Source organism: Centruroides vittatus, unplaced genomic scaffold (genome assembly GCF_030686945.1).
Source record: "Centruroides vittatus isolate TY-2023 unplaced genomic scaffold, ASM3068694v2 contig_349, whole genome shotgun sequence".
In the NCBI taxonomy this organism is placed as follows: Eukaryota; Metazoa; Arthropoda; class Arachnida; order Scorpiones; family Buthidae; genus Centruroides; species Centruroides vittatus.
In genome coordinates this window covers 1,197,012-1,212,495 of record NW_027122172.1, presented here as the reverse complement: position 1 = coordinate 1,212,495, position 15,484 = coordinate 1,197,012, and the positions used below count along the sequence as shown (strand labels likewise).

At 37.2% G+C, this 15,484-nt stretch overlaps 3 protein-coding genes across 3 annotated transcripts; all 3 read left to right on the top strand.

Annotated features, from left to right (window-relative positions):
* Positions 1–989: 989 nt before the first annotated feature.
* LOC136974393 (dual specificity protein phosphatase 23-like) lies at positions 990–6,305 on the top strand. The gene is made up of 2 exons (XM_067269256.1): positions 990–1,319; positions 5,814–6,305. The coding sequence occupies exons 1-2, from the start codon at positions 1,053–1,055 to the stop codon at positions 6,021–6,023; spliced, it is 477 nt and encodes a 158-aa protein (XP_067125357.1). The 5' UTR covers positions 990–1,052; the 3' UTR covers positions 6,024–6,305.
* A 575-nt stretch (positions 6,306–6,880) lies between these two features.
* On the top strand, positions 6,881–7,513 carry LOC136974500 (uncharacterized). Its single transcript, XM_067269411.1, has one exon. It carries the CDS (start codon positions 6,881–6,883, stop codon positions 7,511–7,513), a length of 633 nt encoding a protein of 210 aa, XP_067125512.1.
* Positions 7,514–7,558: 45 nt separating this feature from the next.
* LOC136974499 (uncharacterized) lies at positions 7,559–8,677 on the top strand. Its single transcript, XM_067269410.1, has one exon. It carries the CDS (start codon positions 7,559–7,561, stop codon positions 8,675–8,677), a length of 1,119 nt encoding a protein of 372 aa, XP_067125511.1.
* The last annotated feature ends 6,807 nt before the right edge of the window (positions 8,678–15,484 follow it).

Below are 15,484 nucleotides of genomic sequence, written 5' to 3'. Positions count from 1 at the left end.
TAATAAACGCAGCGCCACAAGTCTAGAATTGCCGAGTTTTGAAACAAAATTTTTTTTTCCGCGAAAATTCTGCATATCCAGGAACGTCATAGCATACAAAATTCGAGTTTGGAATAATAAGGGTCGATTTACACACAACAGTGACATGCCGGCACAGTGCAGTAAGCATCGATAAATATCACACATAGCCAATCAGAGTTTTATGTACGACACTTGTATGATTGACAGAATACAGATCACGTGTCATATATGAAACTCTGGGTACGTTCGTTAAGTCAAACGAGTTAAACGAGAATGACGTCATCGTTATTCTTGTTTCGTTAGACTTTTCGAACGATTCGTTATAACTAAATGGCTGTTTCTAAAATCGAAGATACGAATGTTACTAGTGCAGCCTGATCCAAAATATTTTTCTTAGATTGCTTCGGACGGGCAGTTATTTCAATCATTTCACCTTTTAATTCACAATTTAAACACTCGAGTAGATCTAGAAACATCGATATCGTCGGGCGCCATTTTCTTAACGAAGTAAACTAACTCTTTCCTTCGTGAGCTTCGTTAGAGTTTCGTTCGATACGTCATCACCGCGGAGCATGCACACTGAGCGAGACTACTACTTTTCGAACGATTCGTTACTAACGCGTTTAACTCGTTCGACTTAACGAACGTACCCTCTGATTGGCTATGTGTGATATTTATCGATGTTTATGCACCAAACGGTCACTGTGCCGGCACGTCACTGTTGTGTGTAAATCGACCCTAAGGCCTTGTCGCTTGCCGGTTTTCCACGGAGCGAAACGGCAGAAAAGTAACCGTATTTTCGTAGGATGCATCAACGTCAATGGTATTTTTGGTTGTATCATCTGTCCAATTTATTATTTTGAAAAATTATCAATCGTCTTAAATTTTCAAACAAGACTAATCTTTCGAAATTTATATTTTTTTAATTTTGAAGAAAAAAAATAAACGAGTGATTTTAAATCTTTCCGAAAATTGTCACCAGGGGGAAGGCGATAGCCAAGCGAGACCTTCCGCGGAGAAGAGTTGCATCGATGTCTAGAAAGCCGCGCAACTTTTCGTGGATCGAAGAGGGTAAATTAGCAGCTTTCGGTTGGCCGTCCACGGTAGAAAACGTGCGCTACCTAGTCGATGTCGGAATACGTCATCTCGTGACGTTATCGCCCGAGAAACCACCCCCGATCTATACGTTTCCCGAGATCAGCTGGACGGAAATCAAAATACGAGAATTTCATCCTCCTACCATCAGTCAGATAAATAAATTCGTCGGCGTTTGCCAGAAGGCCTTCGAATTGGGACAGGTAAATTACTTTGCTTGTACCGCGCAAAAGTTCCCGTTATCGAATTTTCAAATTATTTTTCACCTGTTGGAAAAGCGACCATTTAAATAGGATTCCACCGGGTGGTAAATGTTAAAAGGATGGCAGCTTTGGGATGCCTATGCTCGTGTGAAAGTACGAGCCTGGGTAATCTATTCGAAAGTTGCCCCAAATGGGAATTTTTCTACTTTTTCCTAAGAGTCTACCGGACTCCCCTTACCGTCGGCCGTTTCCGAACGGCAGAAACCGGGTCCGCGCCCGCCGGTCGGTCCTTGCAGATTTTCCGAAGACCGTCGACGAGTTTGATTTCCTCCCGTCGACCTCGAGAGCACGTTTTGGAATGCGGTGGTACCCGTATGGGAAAAAGAAAGCAGGAATAATCTGTGGTCTACCCGTCTACGAGAGAACCGGGAGCGGAAAGGATACTTATGTATTACGGTGTTTTGGTATGCCCGATTTGAATTTTAGAACGGTGGTGTCGTTTCTGGGAAATCGATCTCGAACTTGAACTCTAGTTATTTACCAGACGTCCACGTTTATGTTTTTAGACTTTTTTCGTTTTCGGACTGGTAAATAGTGAGTATTCCTAGCAGAAAAACTGTATGCTGTCTCTACGTTGACGTCCTTTTAAAATCATACTCTTATAAAAGTAACTGCTATTACCGATGTAAATACTTCTGTAAAGTACTGAATAAAAAAGAATGCCAATATTGGCTTTTGAAACTATTGCTTGAAACTTGCAACCGTTAACCTAACGGATACTTTATGCGGGTTTGCGGTTAGGACGCTGGGCTTGGACTTTCGCGTGCTCCGTAAAGAAACTATGTACAAAGATCGGTAAAGAATAAATATGTTTTAATATTAACTATCAATTGGTGATTATGTACAAATTACAGTGGTACCTCGGTATACGTCTGATTTAGAATACGTCCAATTTGGAATACGTCCTTTTTGGACGAAATAAATTTTGCTCGGTATACGACTTAATTCACTTATGTGCAACGACTTATATGCACCATCTACGAACAAGTTGCACTATCGGTGTACAAGACCAGACTAGACGTTTGCGGTGCCACGGTCTATAACTTTGTTAAATTTCTTCTGATTTTAATTTGTAAGTAAAACTAGAATCACAATGGAACTGAAAAAGGAGATTGTTGAGAAATATGAAGGTGGCATGCGCGTTCGAGATTTAACTGTTGCATACCATATTCCGAGAATGACGGTATCGACAGTCGTGAAAAATAAAGACATTATTAAATCTGCTAACATTGCAAAAGGGGTTTAATCAATTTCTAAACAGAGATCAGAGACATTAGATCATATTGAGAAATTGCTTTTGCTTTGGATAACTGAAAAACGGTGTGCTGGCGACGGCGTATCAGAAGCAATTATTTGCAATTATTACTGTAATAACTTTAAAAATCTATCAGGTCAGTCCATAAGTTCATGCGTATTTTTATCTACAAAAAAAGCAGCAAAAAATTTTAATTAAATTGTATTTCAATCTATAATGTATTCGCCATTATTTTGTACAATTTCTTGCCATCTCGATGGTAGCTTTTTAATCCCGTCTTCGTAAAATGATTTCGGTTTTGAATCAAAATATTCAGAAATAGCCTTTTTTACCTTGTTCTCATCCTCAAAAGATTTTCCTTCTAAAAAATTCTGCAAACTGCGAAAAAGATGATAATCACTGGGAACAATATCTGGCAAATATGGTGGATGAGGTAAAATTTTCCAGTTGTAGCTTTCAAGTTTCTGTACAGTTATTTTTGCAGCGTGTGGTCTGGCATTGTCATGCTGCAAGAGAACCCGCTTTCTGTTCACTAATGACGGTCGATTTTTTTTTTTAATTTTTCATTTAAACGCTCTAATTGCTCACAATACATTTGAGCTGTAATTGTTTGATTAGGATCTAACAGCTCAAAGTGAATTACACCCAACATATCCCACCAGACAAAAGAATTTTTTTTGGATGCAACCCACCTTTTGCAGTTGGTTTTGGTTGCTTGTCGCGATCCATCCATTGTCTTTTTCTTGTCACATTATTATAGAGGATCCATTTTTTGTCTCCGGTAACCAGCCTACCAAGAAAAGGTTCTAAAGCAATGCGGGATAAAAGAGACGTGCAAATGTTTACACGTTGTTGTCGGTTAGCTATTGACAGTTCGTGCGGTATCCATTTTCCTAGCTTTGAAACTTTTCCGATTTGTTGTAGGTGTCTACGAACAGTTCCGTGGGATGAATTTAAATGTTCCGCAATTTCGTCAACTGTTAAAGATGGTTCTGCTTCGACTAGTGCAGAGAGAGCATCGTCGTCAAAGTCGACGGGTCTTCCGGTACGAGCCTTATCCTCCACACTAAAATCATTGTTTCTAAATCTTTCAAACCACTTCTGCGCAGTCCTTGCACTAATTACAATTTGATTATGTACAGTATTTGTTTTTTTGGCTGCATTGTAGCATTCTCACCACTTAAAAATAAAAAGTATAAAACATGTCTTTTGTATTTGTTGGTTACTTCCATTTTAACGAAAATAAACAACTGAAATGTTCACAATTCTGAACAGTATTATATGAATGAGATCCAATTTAACACTTTAGTGTAAAAATTATCACATTAGACTGACATTTTTAACAGCAAAACAAGATTTTTCTCAAGGTCATAAAAATGGGCATGGACTTATGGACTGACCTGATATAATAAAATTTATTCTTTTATTAATGTGCTCAGAGTTTCAATTATTTTACAACCTAGTTAATATACCATATCAAGAGGAGTTTTTTTTTTACATGAGAATGGATTAATCAGTTTTACATTACTTCTTATGGGAAAGGTTGGTTTGGTATACGTCCTATTCGGTATAAGTCAAAACATCAGGAACTGATTAAGGTCATACACCGAGGTTCCACTGTAGTAAGAAGCAAAACAATTCATTCAAAAAAACAATTCTCAAGAACTGACACAAAATAATGTAATTTATCTACTCATTTCATTAACTAGGTCTCCTAACATTGTCCCCTAGGACCCGACAATGTCAACCGCTTAAGACTAGGTACGTACAATGAATCTTAAAGAACTACGTTCCTATCCATCACCTCAATCCTAAGAACCTATCTTTATCCAAGTCTCCTTTGGATCATTGACGGTAGCTGCACTCAAGACTTTATCCTTATCTCTCGCTCTGGAGTTCACCTCGATCTCTCTCTGTCTGGAGCACCCCTCGATCGTCCTCTCTGGTCTTGCTCGTTTTATGCTCTCAGGTGACGTCACAATTACTTCTGGAACCACCCTTCCTCATTTACCTACTTATACGTTTAACAATATGCTTGCATTCCTTTTTTTTTTTCTTTCTGGTCAGCTGGTTTCCCGGCATTCTTCGCTACTGAGGGGTGCGTGGGAAACTTTCACTCTAACTAAACATAAGCCCCAAAGTAAAATAGAATAAAAGAAAATAAAAACAATAATTTAGCTTGGACTCGGTTTTTTATACCTCTTAGTCTACTTTTATAACTACTATGTGCAACGTGCCGTACTATTTAGGTTTTTCGCCCGTCTTTTTCGATAAAGTTTTCGGTTTATCATCCGGTCGGCTTCTTTACGATTATAGCAATTAAATCGTTTTTATTTCGTTTCTTTAAACGTCGTTATTTGAAGTCCAAACCTTCGGCATGCATAAATATTTTTAAAGATAATTATGCTCTCTATGTGGCGTACGGACTTAAAAGGTTTGCCGTACCCGGCCTAGTGGAACCCTTGCTTTAGATTGTGATAATATTGAAAGTGTTTTGAGCAAATTTGTACGAATGGGATAACTGTATCGTCAACCAGAAAGCGAGAAGTGTGATCGTGTCCGGTGACGTTTAATCTATGACAGAGAACTTTGTTTTTGGAAGACTTATTTTAAAAAAATCTGACAAATGTCGCATGAAGATTTTGGAGGAAAAAATTTTCCAATGATGAACCTCCAAGAATCCCACTTTGCACGAACTCGTTTAAAGATTTTGTGAAACCCGAATTGGTTTTTTGATTGCCGTATCATTTTTAAGGACTTATGGCCATCTCACTCTCCGGACTTGACTTTGACAGATTTTTTTTTATGGAAGTATGTAAAAGAGTTTACGTAAATAATTTCCACAATTTAGACGAACCCGAAACATAATGTTTGGGCAAACGTGGCAAGCCAAAAATGTTACGACACGAGTAGGGACGTATGTCATTTAGTGGATCTCTGCCTCCGGATCCACATCCGTCCTCATCTCCGAAGTTTCCGAGTACAGCCGATAGTCTGCATATGGTTTGTTCGTTTACATTTTGTGTGAAGGTCAAGTTTTATTAGTAAAAAAAAATTTGAAAAATTGAATAAGGGAACTTTTGATACATTGTATATTTCCAGTAATCTGTCTTACTCGTACAATATTTCCTTGTATTATATGTTTGTGTCATTCGTGTGCCTGCATTTGTTCGTTTCAGGCCGTCGGAGTGCACTGCTGGATGGGGAGAGGCCGGACTGGCACCATGGTCGCGTGTTATTACATTAAGTTTAAAGGAATGCAACCATTGGAAGCGGTGTCTACGGTCCAGCGGGCAAGACCGGGCTCCGTAGAGACTTACACCCAGGAAGCGGCCGTGATGGACTATTATGCATATTTAGTTCAACGTGGCCTATTAGAATATGATTAATCGATTCTAAACATCAAATATTATTTATTAAACGGACCGAATACACGAGCAAAGTTTTATTTATTTATTCCTCCTAAAAGCAAAGTTATAAAAAATACTTAATTACAGCAAATGTAGAACCAAAAAGTGGGATAATTACTCTAAGATGGTACTAAAGTATTTGTACTGGAATAGTCATTATGTTTACGTTTTGAAAAAGTTTCGACAATCTTACTGACAGAAAAAAAAAAAAACAGGTATGGTCAATGTGAAACAAAAATAAAATGTTTTCTAGTTTGAAAATTCCAAGCTTTTTCCTTTATCTAGACAAAATCTTGTGTACACAAACATTTTCATAAAACAGAATTAGAATGTTTTCTCAAATAAAATGATTGATGGATATTAATTTAAAATTAAAAATTGCTTTGCTAAAACTGGGAATTCCAAATTTTTAAATATATAAGGAATAAAGTTAAATGAGAAGATATTTGGATTTGTTTTAGTTGTTTATTAATAACAGTTGTCAGAAACATAGGTTAAACTATGGAAGAAATGAGAAGCAGTTTTATTTTTTTTTATTTTACTTTTGGCTAATAAGTTTTGTTTTGTTTACTTAAGAAGTCAAATACACAACCAAGATACTGAATTACTACAGGAGATCCATATGAGGATTGTTACTTTCCAATGAAAGAGACCTCTCCAGACGTTATCAAAAGAAATTCCAGTGGATTCTTAACAAACAAAGACCGCATGGATCATTACAACATTCATCCTTGATATGCTGGGACATCATCTCACCACCTGATTTCCTCCTCTGTTCTTTAACGCATGGTCCTGTGTGTGCACCACTTGGTCCTTGCATACGACCGGAAAAGGTCATGCCTGACGTCAAAAACCTCATTTCTGGAATGAATGACGTACACAAGGAATATTATAGATGGAAATCTATCTTCAAGATAATAGCTGCTAACAACCGGAAACAGAAGGATACAATGTGGAAACAGGTTACCAAATCCAAAAAATGGTTAAAAGACCATAACATAATTGTCCTCAAGGCAGACAAAAGCAAGGCTCTCGTGTTATTGAAGAAAGAAACATACACTTCCATGATGCAAACATACATCAACGACACAGAATGTGAACGCATCGATGATGGATTTGTCAACAAGCTACAAGCACGTGTGAAAAGATTTACACAAACTTGTTTAGCCAGAGAGCTGAACCTTAACAGGGCAGTGGCACCTTCCCCTGATACCCCCAGGCTATTTGCATTCGCTAAAACTCACAAAGATACGCCATCCTTAAGACCGGTCCTTGACAAGGCAAGATCCCCCACTAGAGAGCTGGATGCGGCGGTGCACAAGCACATAATTCACGACTTAAACAATTATCCCTGGACAGTCAAGAACCCACAAGAATTATTAGACGCATTGAGACCCCTCAACCTAACCGACCAGGCATACATCACTGTTCTCGATTTCGTTTCATTGTACCCGTCGATAAAAATCTAACCTTACTTTTGCGCGATTAGAGACCTCTTACTAACGTCACACGGAATGCACCGTAAACTGGTCCTGGAACTAGCCCACGTTCTGTGCTACACTTCCTTTTTCCGTTTCGACGACAAAACATATCTTCAGAAACGTGGTGTTCTGATGGGCAGCCAGCTGTCGGGCGATTTATGCGAGTTGGTCATTAGAAAGCTGGAACAAAGAATCATACCCCTTTTTAATTCAGATATACATATTTATAGGAGGTACGTCGATGATATCTTTATCTTATGGAAAACTAAGCCCAATATAAACAGGTTCATCGATGCAATGAACGACAACCCATATGGACTCCACATCAAGCTTGACCAAATAAGCAACTCAAATGCAAACTTCTTAGATATCCATATGCAAATAGATGGCAACACAATATCCACTAAGGTCCATTACAAACCATGCTACACTCCTTTATTCATCCCTGCCGTTTCAGAGGACCCCTTCTCTTACAAGGTAGCTGCCTTCCGGGCCCTTACGAAAAGAACGTTCACGCACCACTCCAGAATCGAAGACACCATATCTGAATTAGAGTGCATCCAGAACATAGCCACAAGACACGGCTATAGTCGTACGTTGGTTCGTAACCTTGCGTCTGCATATTATACGCAATTGCATCGTACCGACAACACCAACGCACGCACTAACGCCTACAATACCACTCAATCACTTATTGTGGTAGAATATAATAAACACCTAGACTCCATTTACAGGGAAATTGCCGCATACACCAACAAAAAGATTGCTTACAACAGACGTAACACTATATATGACCTCATGCGCAATTCCAAGGACATCTTAGATAAAAGAATGGCACCGGGGGTATACTCTGTTCCATTATGGGATGGCAGATTCCAAAGAGAGCTTGTATACATCGGTTCAACGAAACGGTCGCCGGACAAACGTCTACGCGAGCATAAGTACGATATCGACCGCAACAGAGGCACCACAGCCCTCTCCGCGTATGCCTCGACCTCGGGCATAAGTGCCGATCTGCAAAACGCGGAATTGATTAAACTCTCCCATCGATTGGACCATCTGCGATACCTGGAAACTCTGGAAATATACAAAGCCGGACTGCGCACAACCTGCATCAATTCTAAAGATGCGTGTAACATTTCTCAAGCTTGAAAGTTTTGTTACGAAGGGGATGTTCCCCATAGCTCTATTTAATGTACAGTACATCCCTATCCCTTCGTTTATATGTGGAATGTAATTACATTGTGTTTTTGCGCCACACGTATTACGTACGTCAACAACACGTACGATACCACGGCAACACGAACGCGCAACTGTTCTATTCGAAAATTTGAATACGTTCCGAAAGAGTTTTGAACTTGTAACGAATCTCAATATTTAGAACCCGAGGAAGACCGAGTTAACGGTCTAAAACGTTTGTTTTTAATTACTATTACTGGTTTTTTAAAAAGGTTGTTGAGTGTGAATTCTTTAAGAAGTCACGATCCAGAACCAAAATGTTTTGTCCAGTAATTGATTCATTGACTTCCTGCATTGTTTCTTTTTGCATCAGCATGTGCTTTTGCAGACCATCTATATAAAGTAAAATTAGATTGCATACATATATGGGAATTACCACGATTGTATTTGGGGACACTTGAAAATACTGCCTCTGTGTCTACACTGATTGGAGCTACTACCGGGGAACATCTATGCTAACCGATACCAAGCAGATTAAGAATAAATTTATTTAATTTAAAATATATGCTCTCTGCCTCAAATTAGTAGTATCTTTTCCCGTACGTCGTACTTTTCTCTTAACAATAGAGTCGTTCCGGCCGTCTAACACCTTTCGTGGAAAATGTTTGAATCGAAACGACGTGACTTCCGGTTTGCATTGGAAGTTTGTAGTATATAATTAATTGAAGCCTTCTGCCCCTAAGCTTTTCATATCTGGTCTCAACTTTCATCTATCTAACTCTATTCTTGAGATTAAGGAAGGACAGATGACAGTGGGAATTTATAGGTTTACAATTTTTTAAAATCACAGCCCAATGATTATTAATTTACAATTACTATATTTATTCAATTCTGAGATGCTTTTCTTAAAACTCATTTTTACTTGGCTAAAACTGTTTTGTGATCTGTTTAGAATTCACATTATTTCAAATGAGGTTCGTTGGTAATAAATATTGCATTTGGATTTCAGTTTTGGCAGTTAAAATATGCATTTCGAGACCATTAAAATAAATATGCAGATCCTGGAAATAGCTAATGTTTAATTCTATATTTCTGTTTGATAATCTTTGTATTATTTTTTTAACTTGTTAATTTTAAGTTTTATTAAAAATATTTCTCCAGAAAAAGTGTTAGTTAAGAAATAATTTTTTTCTTTGTAAGTACCTAGGTAAATTTGAAATAAGCCACAACAGGCAATGTAGATCCTTATGATTAAACTCATATAATCAATTATATCTAAGAAAACAATTACATTACAGTAAAATTTTTAATATAATTGTATAAAAATGTACTGTATTTGCAGACATACATGGCATAGTCCACTTTAATCGGTTCGCTGCAATAATTCAAAAAATACTCGTCAAACCAAAACTACTAGACTTAGAAGGGCCACCAGACGAGGCTATTGGCTTTGTCGCAGATGGTGCTACGATCGAAAAAACAGAATCGACTCGTTTTCTAAACGAAAACTCCCATTTTATGTGAAAAACAATTATCTTTTATGTGACCGTCACACTGCATGTGTGTGCCTGTTGATATCTGCAAAGTTTGTTGGAAAAAATGAAAAAGGCTAAAAGAATCATTACAAAACTATTATTATTTGGTGAATCATTCTTTTTTACTTCAAATGAACTAATAAAAAAACTTGTCATAGTTCATTTAACAAATTTACTCAATATATTTTTATTTTAAAGTTTTAGTGGAATGCTTAATGTGAGTGCTTGTCAATATTTTTCTTACGGCAAATGACATCTCCATTTTGCCGAATGCATAAGTCACTTCTCCGTTGGAAATGTTTTATGGTATGTTTTACAAGCCATTTGAATTCTCCCAATCGTATCTCTAGTTGTCGGTTCTTGTTTGTAAACAACATTCTTTAAATATCCCCAAAAATAAAAGTCGGGTGAAGTCAAATATGGTAATTGTGTAGGCCATTGCAGTGGTCCACCTCATCCAATCCACTTTTTGTTAAGCGCTTGTTTAAATATTTCATGCTCCGCTCCATCTAAATGAATTCATATTCTTTGCCTTGTAATGCAAAGATCAATAATTTCAAATAATGAACTGAAATGTTAAAAAATTTGAATAAAAGTATGATTACAATGACTTTTTTAGCCTTTTTTTTTCCCCCATTGAACTTCACAGCTATCTACAAACATGCACATGTGCAGTGTGGGTGGCTGCATAAAAGTTCAAACACCGATAACTTCCGATAAGTGCATCTTTCAAAAAAAATGTTTTTGATGTAGAATTGTAATATGCAGTCAAAAACAGGGTTCCCATTTAAGAAACAGAGTTGACCCTGTTTTCATCAATTGCAGTGCCATCTACGATGAAATCAATAGCTCTATCTTGTGGACCCTTGAAGTCTAGCATTTTTAATTCCCCCCTTTGTAAGACGCGTACTTTTCAAGTTATTCCAGTGGATCGATTAAAATGACCACCCGGTATACTTGCTAATAATTCTTAAACAATTTGATTTTAAACTGGCTGTTCTGGACTGCTAGTCTTTTGTGGACTGTGACAAATTCCAAAATGCAATCCAAAGAAATTGTTTGATGAAACTGTTTATCTACTAATGTCATTCTGGCATTTCTATCTCTAGCTTCGAGAATTGAACAACAAATAATCAATTTTTTCATTAATTATAGAAAAATGAAGGCAGCTCTACCCACTTCTTAGTACCTACAAGGCTGCTCTGCTTTGTTGCTAAGCAGGACTTTACAGCAGGAGTCTTGATCATGATTCTGGCTTCAGCCAAACAATTTTTAACTTCAATTGTTCAAGAAAGAAGTACTGTATATTTCTCCAGTTATTTTATTTTATTGATTTATTTTTAATTGTTTTTATCTAAATATATAAAATTACTTGTCCTGACTGACTGAGTGATTGATTCATAATCACTCAGAGCAAACTGCTAAACCTAAAGAGGTTAAATTTGGTACAGTTAGGGTACGTCACGAAAACACACGAAACACGCGAGAATTCAAATAGCTTATAGTATGCATCGTCTGGTTTTTTAAGGCTTTACGCCGAATACTGCATCATATAAATTTTCTTTGATAGCATCTCCATTTGAAACTTCCATATTGAATAATTCTCGTCGTTTGATTTTTCAATACTATTATCTTCTTTTGAAACTGCCATTAGTGACGATTTGCTTTTGCCAAGAGGAAAAAAATAATAATTCCAATATGGTGCTATAACATCAGAACGACAACAGTTAAGACGCCTTTTATGGTAATCGCTAACTTGTTGGCAATGATTAACTTCTATTTTGCTTTTGACCTATTAAAGGACGTCGTAGCTTATCGAGACGTGCATTTTACGTTCTTATCGGCAATCTCGGTCTCGTAATCAATGTTAGGGTTACGGTCTTTTATCGTTAACTCTAGTGTCGATATGTTAATCATAATTCGTTTGTTCACAGTGCAGGTTAGGATTACAAATTATACGTACCAGCAATGTCTTCAAAAAAAAAAAAAAAAACTTTATTGAAGTTATTTACACAGATCACAAAATAGTTGTGAACTTTACAGACTGCACAGAGAGACAGAGCATGCAGAGAACAATAAAAAACTACAAAACGGGGATCTTCGTTATAAAACGTGGGACGAGATCTCGCGAGCACTATCGTCGAGGAGTTTTAAAACGTGGACGTCTAACGGGACCTGCTGTCGGTAATTGGGATGGTGTAAACCCCAGATAATGTTTCTTGTCTACAGTATCCATGAAGTTCCTTAACATGTATGTCAAAGGATTCCTTTTTTGGGGTAATATTGATGTTACTGGCTCTTGCTATTTGTTTGTACACTGTTCACGGTTGCATCTCGCCACTTTAAATGGTATTACTGTCGTCTTTCTTTAGCCGAGGAGATATAAAGGATTTCGGCAATAACCGACACCCGGTCAATAACCACGTTTTTTTCTTTAGTGTACTTAAGGGAATGGTTTACATTAAATGTTCTTAACTGGTGTTCCACAAACTTGTTGCAAGTATTCTGCAAAATTATGAAAGCAACCTTAGCATAAATTCACAGTTTACAATACACACAAGATGCAACTTGCACTTTGTTAAAGTAACAAGAACAGTTCATTGCAAAGACAAGAAACTCAGATATTATCGGGTACGTACCAGAATTCTAGCGGGAGCACGGCAAACTATAGTAAGCGTGCCCTCTCGGGACAAATTCGAATGAGCTTTCGTCGGTCGACTCGTGAAGTTCCACTAGTATGCCGGTAGCGGGTGCCGAGTAATTCGTGTTTTTAACAAACTTATTTCCGAGTGCGTCCTAAAGCTCGGAGTTTTCATTTTCTGTTTGGGAACGGCTTGCTATCGTCAAATTTTTGTTCGCTCGTGGTGAAAAAGCAGCCAATATTCACGAGCAGTTAATGGAAGTCTGTTCTTGCCGACTACACAGTTTGCAAGAGTTCAAGAATTTGAGTGGAATTAACTCTATCAAAGATCAGCCACAGCCATTGCAACACGATTAATGGTAGGCTTGCAAAATATACGTCGGGCAAACATTTGCGAAAGGTCTACCAAGTTTGCCGGTCTTGCACCACGACAATGCTCTGCCGCACGGAGCTTGAGTCGTCCGAGATTTTACAATTGAAAAGGCCATCAAAATCTCGCCACGTCCTCCGTACTTGCCGGACGGAGGACGAGGCAAGATTTTTGGCACCCGGCTCCGAGCGACTTTTGGCCGTTTGCAAAGACAAAGGATTCACTCCGTGGCACACTTTATTCGTCGAGATCTACTCTCGGTAGTTCAGTTTTCTGTAGTCCTTCAGAACCACGAGTCTGCACAGTGCTTTGACAACTGGTTAAAGAGATGCAAAGTGTGATGTCAAAGTGCAAAAACAGGGATTGTGTTGAAAAGTGACAAACTGGTCAGTTTTGATAAGTTCTGGCTAAACTGTATGTAATTCTGGTATGCACCTCGTATATCTAAACAAAATTTTCTGCATCGAAAATCCATAGTTTCAAAAACATTACCGACAAGGTTAAAATATGCTTTTACATGCCAAAAGTAATATGGTTATTTAAGGGTAAAGTGATATGTCAATTTTTACAACTTAAGAATGTACCTTTATTGGCTTTTTTCCAAAATAAATCAAAGGCTTTTATAAAATGACCTTTGGGCAGTATTTTTATTTGAATTGCATAAATGAAAATATTTTGAAATCCACTGACAAGTGTCTCTGGAAAAATCACACACATACATATATAATGTGTGGTTTTTCAAAGACACTTATCAGAAAATATATAATCCACTGACATGTTTCTTTGCTTCATAATAAATGTTCTGTTAAATGGAAATAATTCCCTTGACATTTTTAATTCTATTGAAAGAAAAGATCACAAGTTACTTTCATTCCTTAAATATAGAAAATTACGACCGGATAGAAAATCAATTCGGCACGGTTATACGTCGAGTTGGAAATTTTTTGTTACGAGAAGTACCGTCCGTAGCAAGGTCTACGATCGTTCGTTAAAAACGAAATTCTCCGAAATAATCAAATTTTAGATTTTTCTCCGATCCAAATAACCGGCTTTCTCCACGAGGACACGAAAAGTTTTGTTAGTTTTTGACATTTTTGCGAGAGCTGCGATCTCGCGTTCACAAATATAACGAGTCTCTCCGTCTATGATAAAAATTCAAAATCCAGAAACTAGGGCAGTTATACTACATTTTATGCCCGATATTGATAAAATCTGCAAAAGTAAAAGATTGAGTATTGCATATTTATAAAAACAGAACTACTTCAAATCAGAGTAATTTTTGTAAAAACCAGAGATAAAAGACATATATAGATTACAGAATACATAAATGAACCTTTTATTAAAAATTATTCATGCATATTTTTGTTACTTTATGATCTTAAAAATTTGCAGAACAGTGAAATCACACTTAAATTCTAGTGTTCTGTGATTTAAAAAAGACTAAGAACCATTGAACATATTGAGAAAGTCAACAAGGAACATATGAAATGTTATAAATGCATGCTCTGAGGTGGCCAATATATCTTTCCAATTATGTGGATATAGTTTACATAAAGGTATCATAAATGAACTGCTGATAAAAAAAAAATGTGTAATCTTCAAATGGTGCAGCTATGAAAACTGCATTATGCATACAAATCCTTTTAAAATGTGTTTACTGCAGGAAAGGAATGCTTTAAAAATAATAATAATACTTTTTCAGCAACATTTTCAGTGATTGCACTTACAGAGCAAAATGGAATGTTTTCAATAGTTTACGTTGCATAAATTTGCAATTGTTTGAATTCCGAACCTTTGTCCTCTTGTGAAGTAGAGAGAATGTGAAAATACATTGTGCCCACGGGAAAAAAGCCTTTTTAAATCGTTAACGCCCAGAATGGGGACGGAGTACGTTATTTCCAGACCGATCGCTCCCCAAAAATCATCGATATACAATTGGGTTTGTTAAGACATGGCAACACGACTTAAGCTGGATTGGGAGGTAAACCCGCAAATGCTACACTGTGCCACTATGCCAAAACAGGGAAAAATCCTTATTGCTAGTTTTTTCTTGCAATTCAGAAAATCAGATAAGTTACATAAAAGTCAGTGCATAAATTGTGCAACAGATTTGCGTGCGAGATTCTTTTATAAGTATTTAGCCCAGATGTTTTCAGGTGAATCAAAATTTAAAGTGCATAGATCTGCTGGAAAATATTTTGGGTGTAGAAAAAGAAGCCCCCAGCAAGTTTGTG